At 38.8% G+C, this 9088-nt stretch overlaps 1 protein-coding gene across 7 annotated transcripts in view; it reads right to left on the bottom strand.

Moving 5' to 3' along the window:
* Nucleotides 1-410: 410 nt before the first annotated feature.
* Nucleotides 411-9088, bottom strand: part of nedd4l (NEDD4 like E3 ubiquitin protein ligase) — a 55689-nt gene continuing 47011 nt past the window's right edge. For all 7 annotated transcript variants that reach the window (XM_053477946.1, XM_053477947.1, XM_053477948.1 and 4 more), the window contains 11 exons: nt 8805-9034; nt 8098-8219; nt 7933-8003; nt 6951-7046; nt 6490-6563; nt 6185-6245; nt 5574-5633; nt 5352-5459; nt 4540-4636; nt 3376-3448; nt 411-2442 (listed from right to left, as the gene is read on the bottom strand). In XM_053477946.1, coding sequence (XP_053333921.1) covers nt 2340-2442; nt 3376-3448; nt 4540-4636; nt 5352-5459; nt 5574-5633; nt 6185-6245; nt 6490-6563; nt 6951-7046; nt 7933-8003; nt 8098-8219; nt 8805-9034 — 1095 coding nt within the window. In that variant the 3' untranslated portion in view covers nt 411-2339. The remainder of the gene's footprint in view (nt 2443-3375; nt 3449-4539; nt 4637-5351; nt 5460-5573; nt 5634-6184; nt 6246-6489; nt 6564-6950; nt 7047-7932; nt 8004-8097; nt 8220-8804; nt 9035-9088) is intronic.

Below are 9088 nucleotides of genomic sequence, written 5' to 3'. Positions count from 1 at the left end.
TCCCCTCTGACCTGCTGTTTAACGTGGAAACCAAACGTTACTCAGTAAACTAAACGCACACACACGCACACACACACACACAGAAATACTTTGCCAACGTGTTTGCTGTAGCTCAGGGTTCTGATACGGTATTGACCACTGAAAGGAAATTACAAAACTACATCTAATTTCTGCAAAATGAGCGAGAAACCGACTCAGGATCAAACCCAAGGTCAAATCATGACATGACCTTGAGTTTACTCCAATGACGTTTCTGTTTATTTATTTTAACATTTATGGAAGGAGTCTCCAGTGTCAAAGGTAAAGCCAGAACTTTGAACTTTTGCGACATTTTCTGATGAATTAAACTCGGGGCATCAGATGTGTTTAATATAAATAAAGCAATAAATAAATAAATCCAGACATAAACATAAGAGTTTTATTCCTCAGTTTAATTTGAACCAAGTTATACGAATCGCAAGGGTGAACATTCCCCATCGATACAAAAACAACAGGCTCTACAAAAGAGAGAGAGAGAGAAAAGAAAGAAAGAAATAAAGAAAGACAACAATAACATCAGAGAGAAGATCGGAAATCAGCTGAGAAAAGCACAGGAACCAGGTACGAGAACTGAGCGGCTCAGAGTAACGGGATTCAGACAATCAGATTCTGAGAAAGTGATTTAGAGAAAGTGATTCAGAGAATCGAATTCTAAGAACGGGTTTCAAGAATCTAATTCAAAAAAATAAAATGATTCAGAGAATCTGATTCGAAGGAATTCATTTAAAGAATCAAATACAGAAAATCAGTTTCAGAGAAATTGATTCGGAGAACCTGATGCAGATAAACCGATCTAGAGAAATTGATTTTGACGCAAAGAAACCGACACAGAAAAAATGATTCAGAAACACGCCACACCCCTTTACAGGCCTGATCCGTGTCACTGCGACCCCGGAGGGTGAGACTTGACCCCAGACCAGGAGCTGCGAGGCTGGAGCGAGCATCAGACAGAACGCAGACGGGAGTATTGCACCGTGTTGTTTGAGTGCTCGAAACAGAACAGATATCATAGATAATTATAAAGTCACATTCAAGTTAATATTAATAAAAGAGAGAAAAAAACAACAACAACAACGTCGACCCACGGAGCTCGCGAGTGACCGATAAAGTGCCCTTACAGCTTTTAGTGATGTTAGGATGAACATAAATAATAAAAAGAGGGGAAAAAGGAATAAAAAGCAAGGTGACAGGAAGAGGAACTAAAAAAAAATCTGCAGCAGTCAGAACGTTCACATCTTCATTCATGCTGTTAATACTTACAGAAGCTTTAATACATACAGTTACAGTTAAACCTTTGTTTTGTTTAGTTTTTTTTCCTCAATCCTCAAAAAAAAAAAAAGTATATCATGTACAAACAAAATAATCATTGTAATAATATTAATATTAATAATACACTTGTGAAGAGACGCGTGGTTTTATACACGGCGTCTCAGATTTCCCCGGCAGGTCCAGGGGCGCGCGGGAAAACAGCGTTAATTACTACGTAATCATATCCATAACACCACATACACACACGCACGCACGCGTGTTCATACACTCATTAGGAGTCAGGTGATCCTGGGACCGCCGGCTCGCTCGCCATGCGACACTCACCCAGATCCTTCAGCTAGAGTTCTTTTATTATTTTTTTTTTACCTAAAATTGTAAACCGTGTACGTTAACGAAAAATAACGCAGAAGTCATAAGATCATCTGCATGATAACTGATAAAAATCTAAAAATGATGATTACTGTTCCTTCGTGTTTCTTTTGAAAAAAAAAAATTAACGATTTTTAAAAATTTCCAGCGTGGAAGAAGAGAAGAGCGAAGGAGGCGTGAGGAAGAGGAGGAAGAGTGGCTCTTCATCGTCTAAGGTAATCTGGTGTTTATAAGACCTGATATGGGGTTCACTGAATACTGCGCCTTCACTACCCATAATCCTTTGTGAAAAAGTGTGGAGAGAGAGAGAGAGAGAGAGAGAGAGAGAGAGAGAGAAAGGTGCAGAGATGATGGTGGGAGCAAAAATAAATGCACCCCAGAGAGTTAGAGAGAAAGACAGGTCGCCAAAGTAATGGAAATGGAGAGAGAGGGTTAAAGGACTGTGCTGTAGTGTAGCGTAAAGTCTCAGTTCAGTCTTAAAGTGTAACACACACACACACACACACACACACACACACACACACACACACACACACAAACAGGACGGTTAAAAGGCACCAGGCCTTAGATTTGACTTTGTGTGTGTGTGAAAGAGAGTGTGTAGATCAGATAGGATGTGTGTGTGTGTGTGTGTTTGTTGCATTGTGTATGTTCGTGTGTCTCTAGTCGACTCCTTCGAAGCCCTGCGCGTTCTCTACGGCCATCAGCAGCTTCTCCCGCAGATCCTCGAACGACTCGTACGCTGGCAGATCCAACCGGTTAAAACTGCACACCAGACACCAGGGTTAATCATAATCATAAATCATAATAATAATCATTATAACAACTTAATAAATAACTGTTTTGAAAATCATTAAACCACTTCACTGAAACATGCGATCATATTTCTGTATTAGCTCATACGTCTATTAATGTGTACACCACAAGAGGGCGCACTTGTGACAGACAATCCTTTACATTAGACAGGCAGTTTTTACATTAGACACGATTGATTTGTTCCATTCCCAGAAACGATTGCGCCCTCGCATCATCAAACCCACCCAGGAGTGTTTACCTTCACTAGATATCCTAAAGTTCCAAAATAAAAATGCAAAGTGTGAGTGCAGACTGTACAGCAGAGGGCGCTGTAATGCTGGCAAAGCAAGTAAAGTCACAGCTGTTTAACGCACGACAGCTCATTTTTAATATATACACTATATACAATTTTTTTTATTAATGTAAAAGTTATAATAGTTATAGCCTTGATACTTCTCCTTTTCTTGTTTTTCCTCGATTAGATTTTAATGAAATGACCCACAGCGAGAAGCAAAGAGGAAAGGTAACAGATTAATGCTCATACAGATCTTCATTTTTAATTTTATATTTAAAAATCTTTTTAATACCAAGTGTGCAATTTTAAAAATGCAGACTGTGGTTAACGTTTAATTCATCAATCAATATTTTAACGTATTTGTGTATATCTGGATTCTACTCTTAAAAAACGTCCTAAATGAAAAACATGATGTAAAATATCTAAAAACCTCTTCTTATATGTGATTTCCTAATTTTATTTTAAAATGAAAACGAATAACCGCACACTTAACATAAATCCTATTGTACACCAATTGACCTGTTCATTTACACTCCACTTAATCATAAACAATGCGGTTAAAGAAAAGATCAGAGGTCATGGTGTGTAACAGTGAGAGTGGGCCGTACCATGTGTGTGCGCGGGGGAGTTTGTCTGGGGTCCCCCACTGCTCGATGGTAAACAACTGCGGCCCATTTGAACCTGCAACACACACACAGAGTGAATAAAAAATACAACATGCAGATGAACATTTATAAACAGTACACCAGGTGTGTTAAATATATTTAATTAAATTAAAATATTTAAATGAAATTAAAATTAAATAATATTTTTAATTTTTGTGTTATGAATTAAAACTAAACTTGACATTTTCTTCACTTTGCCCCAGATATCATTAAGTCAATATTTACCCGTGACGCTCCGCCTCTCAGCGCTGGATCAGAGGTTGGGGGGGGGGGGGGGGGGGGGGGGGGGGGGGGGCGCCCATACCGTTAGTCTAACTTTGTTATTTCATTTTTAAATGTTATTTTGTTTATGTTGTTATTTCACTTTCTAATTTATTTTGTTTTCAAAGTTGTTTAGTTTTTTTGGTTTTATTTCATTTTTAAATATTACTTTGTTCATGTTGTATTTTGTTTTCAAATTTGTTATTAGGTTTTCAAATTTGTTTAGTTTTTTCGGTTTTGTTATTTTATTTTTGAATATTATTTTGTTTATGTTGTTATTTAGTTTTTCGAATGGTTATTTTGTGTTAAATTTGTTATTTTGTTGACGAATTTGTTATTTTGTTTTTAAAAATTTTTATTTTGTTTTCGAATCTGTTATTTTGCTTTCATATTTTTGTTTTTTCGGTTTATTTTATTTTTGAATATTATTTTGTTTATGTTATTTCGTTTTTCTAATTGTAATTTTTATTTTCCAATTTGGTATTTTGTTGTCGAATTTGTTTTTTCGATTTTATTTTATTTTTGATTGTTATTTTGTTTATGTTGTTATTTTGTTTTTAAATTTGTTTTGTTTTTAAATTTGTTTTTTTTTCCTTCGGTTTTATTATTTTATTTTTGAATGTTATTTTTTTTATTCGTTAATTTGTTTTGTTATTTTATTTCCTTCTCAGCCACCGTATTTAATAATTATTCATTTTAACAGAGGGAGTCTTGACATACAGTTCGTCTCTCATTCCACATCTTCTGATGACAATTTTGTTTGGGTGTGAGTGCATGTGCTTGTGCACGTGTTTGTGAGCGAGTGTGTGTGTGTGTGTGTGTGTGTGTGTGTGTGTAAAATCTCACCATAGAGCTCGGCGAAGCCATTCATAGGAACCCTGGATGTTCCTGTAACGAACTGCAGCAGCCGAATTCTCTTCTCAGCATCCATTAGCAACACGGCCTGCACACACACACACACACACGCACAATATTTATATTTAACTCATGGCTGGTTATGCTTCTGCTGTTTATTTAATTAAAAAAAAAGATAATTAAGATAATTAAAGCGGTGACTGTATAAAAATATATTCAGCAATAATTCATCTCAAAAATAAAACTAATATTAAAATTGACAGTGTGAAGCTCAAAGTGTTAAAGTTACAAAACCATAAATTCCTGAGTCCAAAAAAGAGAGAGAAAAAGGACTTTATATAATAAACTAAAGATTTAATGAAGAAGCAGACTGACCACAGCGTGGAGACAGTTAATCAGGACAGAGAGAGAGACAGGAAGTGAGACCGTGAGGGAGTCAATCAATCTAATCAAATCTAAACTAATCAGGCAAATGGACGCAGGAGATTTATTATTTTAATAATTTTATAGAGTTAGTGATGAGCGGTTTGTCCTCGCTGTAGACTCGAGTCGTTACTCAGTACTTGAAGTTATTTTAGCTAACGAGATAACGGCAGCTGGATACCTAGTTGTGTTTGGTTAGTGTGTGTGTGTGTGTGTGTGTGTGTGTGTGTGTGTGTGTGTGTGTGTGTGTGTGTGTGCGTGCGCTGATAAGAAAGTTGTGATGCAGTTCTTTCATCAGAGCAAACACACACAGGAGAACATCACATCAAAAAGACTTTGATCATCAGAGAAACACACACACACACACACACTCTACCTACCTTCCAGAACCACTGGATGACGGGGTGATTGGGGCAGTAGCCGTTCTTATACACACTGTGTTGTCTCCAGTCGTTTACATCCACGTCACCCAGACCGCACATCAGCAACTACACAACACACACACACACATACATACATACAACACTGTTAATATATCACACACACATGTATGTGTGAGTGCATGTTAATGTGTGTGTGTGTGTGTGTGTGTGTGTCCTTACCTCCAACTCGTTCTCATCAAAAATCTTGATTAAGTCGATGAGGATCAGTTCTGTGAATCCCTGAAAGATAAAAAAGTAAATAAAATTCATTATCAGCTCTCACTCCTCCCCTTCTTCTTTTATTTCCTCTTTATGTGTCTTTCCTGTCAAAACTTCATTTTCTTTCCTTTTCTCATCCTTTCTGCTTTTATGTCTATCTCTTGTTTTTATTCTTATTTCTTGGTATTTAGTTTCCTCAAATTTTTATTCTTTCCTTTCCTTTCCTTTTTTTTACATTCCTTTCTTTCTATACACCCTTCTTTCCTTGCACTCCATCTTTCACTTTTTTCCTTCCTTTTTATTGTTTTCCTCTTTCTTTCTCTTTTCCTCCTTGACTGCTTTCTGTCTTCAGTCATTTCTTTCCTTACATTATTGCCTTTGCTTCCTTATTTTCCTGCTTGTTTGTCTTTCTTTATCTTCTCTGCCTTTCCCTTGTTCTTTCCGCCCTTTCTTTACTCAGAGTTAAAGTGGATGAGAGCAGTTTTAAAATTGAATCACTGAACAGGATTATTGACTCACACTGCCACCTAGTGGAGAGATTTTGTGATGCAGAGAGCAGTGATGTTCTTTACCTCCATAAAGGCGTTCATCTGTTTTTGCACCCGGTTCACAAACCGCCACTGTATCACCAAACTGAGAGAGAGAGAGCGAGAGAGCGAGAGAAAAAGCGAAAGAGAGAGAGAGAGAGAGAGAGCTCACATCATAAAGATCATAAATGTGTGTGATGTCATCATAACCCTATCCTGTTTTCATTCACACCCTAATGGTCTCTCTCTCACACACACACACACACACACACACACACACACACACACACACACACTCCCCATGCATGCACTGAGACGTCTCGAGAGGCGCTGAGAGCGGACACACTTACTCGATATACTCCTTCTTGTTGTCGTTGGTGACGACCATGTCAGAGCCGCTCGGCTTCAGGTCCACCTGGTAGGTCTGAGGGGAAAAAAACAAACAAACAAACAAAATCAAATCCATCCATCAGTTGTTCAATACATCAGTCATTCAATTAACGCTCCTTCAAATAGTTAATCAATCAACACATCAATTCATCCTTATATCCATCAATAAAGCTGTGATTGTAGTTAATCCCTCCATCAATCGATCACATGACCAGGTTTACAGTTCTCGCCAATTCATCTATTATTATTATAATTATTATTATTGTTATTTTAGCCAATCAGGAAGTGATGTGTGAATGCTGTGTATAAACACACACTGGATGGTTAAACGCCTGTGTGTGATAGAGGGACCAGAGAGGAAAAGAAACAGGTGCTTGAACAGGAGGGCGTGGCGAGCCCATGAGGAGGTGAGGATCTGTACCTGCCCGAAGTTGTCCTCATCGATACAGAAGCGCAGGTCGAGCTCCATCGGGTCGTTCTCCAAAATCCACTTCAGAGAGTTGTAGTATTCACTGTCCTACACACACACACACACACACACACACACACAATATTTAACAAGCCGCGAAGAAAATCTGCATTGACTTCATTACATACAGTACTGTGCTAAAGTTTTTTATTTAAGTTTTCATTTTGTTTTAGAAATAAAATACAAATCTTACTGCAGGAACAGTTTAAACACGCAGGACAGAACGAGCCTGAGAACACTCATTTCTTTCCTTTCTTAAATCCTTCTTTCCTTCATTTTCTCCTGGCGTCCTTTATCAGTTCCCTCCTTCCTTCCCTATTTCTTTTCTTCGTTCCCTTTCATGCTTTGCCCTTCCTTTCTTGAATCTTTTCCATCTTTTTTCTTTCCATCTTTGTTTTTCTTCACTTTTATCTTTCCTTCTTTCCCTATTTAATGCTTTTATTCCTTCCCTCCTTTCCAACTTTTTCCCTTTATTTTGCTTACTTCCTTCCTTCCTTCCTCTTCCCCTCCCTCATTCTACTCCCTGCTCCTGTAGACACTCGACTTATTTTTACAGCCGTAAATTAATCTACAGTTCGTATTAAAGTTAAGATTTATACTGAACTTATTTTGAGAATAAAACGGTTGAGCGTGTGGAAGAAATAATGATTCTGTTTCTTGTGGAAGTTACCATGACTCGTGTGTGAACTGTCACATGTTCACACTCTTACACCTCGTTAAAGGCGAAGACATTTATATCGGGACAGAAAGGCCGGTGTTTAGAGTGTGTACGATTTAGAGAGAGGAGGCTTTGGGGCGTGTCTGTGACATGACTGACAGGATTAGGGGCGGGTCTCCTCAGCTCCACACTACACTCGTTCTGACACCAGAGTTTATATTTCCATGTTCAGGTTATCATTCCGAGTGAGAACCCGGAGAGGAGGAGCGGACGTACCACTGACTCCATGTCGTTCAGTGTGATGGGTTTCCCCAGCATCATCTTATAAAAGGGTCGGATGAAGAAACCTGCGAGAGGAAACACACACACAATGAACAAAACAGTCGAGCCATCACTAGGCGTTAGCTACAGCGCTAATCTCTGTGTAAGTCACTCACGCACCGTCCAGCAGCTTGCCGTGATACACCGCCATGCCCGCTACTCGCCCGATGAACTTGAAGTACGACAGATGATCCTCGTTACACAGCCCTGAGTTTGAATTGATCTGGAGTGTGTAGTTATCTCTGTGCGGGAACAACACACACACACAACGCACTTTAAAACATTGGTTTGCAAAAAAAAAAAAAAAAAAAAAAGCAAAAAAAAAAAATTTATCTTAACGAGGAACAGTCACATGTTCTGTTACGATTTATACTTCTGGCCTGGAAATTAGCTCCGCCCCCGGCTGGAGCGCAACTGTCCGGCTCCACATCCTTATGCGCGTTTATTCAAAAGAGTGTGTGTGTGTGGTGATCAGTGTTTAACTGGAACGGCAATTTAAATTAGATTGCATACCGCCGCTTTAATTCAATACAGAATAGTGAAATGTAAATCTTTAAATCTGTAAAGTGCTTAAGAAATACATACATCTGTAGTTTATATAATTATTATTATTACTATTATCATCATTATTATTATTAATTGGCGTCTTATTTTAAATGTCTTAAATAATCAGTGTCCCTGAAGATGAAGGGGTGTTTATTATTCCTCCCTTCCTTCTTGATTCCCAACATTTGGTCAGGGGACACGGGGACGCTCTGGACCTGCTTCAGTAACGTTAAAATAAATTGAAACCAACACGAGAGGACACGGACGTCTGGGACACTCACGTGGCCGAGTACTCGAACAGCCCATAATATGGGTTGAACATCTCCTTAGAGATGAGGAAGAACCACTCTCTGGCCACGCCCCCGTAGTCCAGCCCCTTCTCCGACTCGAACTCGATCCAGAGGCGGGACTTCAGGACGTCCGGCCGCTTCAGAGACATGATCCGTCTGTAGGACTCCTCGAATATACTGCCTCTGTGCAGCTTCATCTCGAAACGGTTAGGAATGTCCGCCTGGGGAGGACATCACACACACACACACACACACGCAGTGATGCAATGTTTAGG

Source organism: Clarias gariepinus, chromosome 19 (genome assembly GCF_024256425.1).
Source record: "Clarias gariepinus isolate MV-2021 ecotype Netherlands chromosome 19, CGAR_prim_01v2, whole genome shotgun sequence".
Lineage (NCBI taxonomy): Eukaryota > Metazoa > Chordata > Actinopteri > Siluriformes > Clariidae > Clarias > Clarias gariepinus.
The sequence above is the reverse complement of the archived record's forward strand: the minus strand, read 5'-3'. Positions and strand labels throughout refer to the sequence as shown.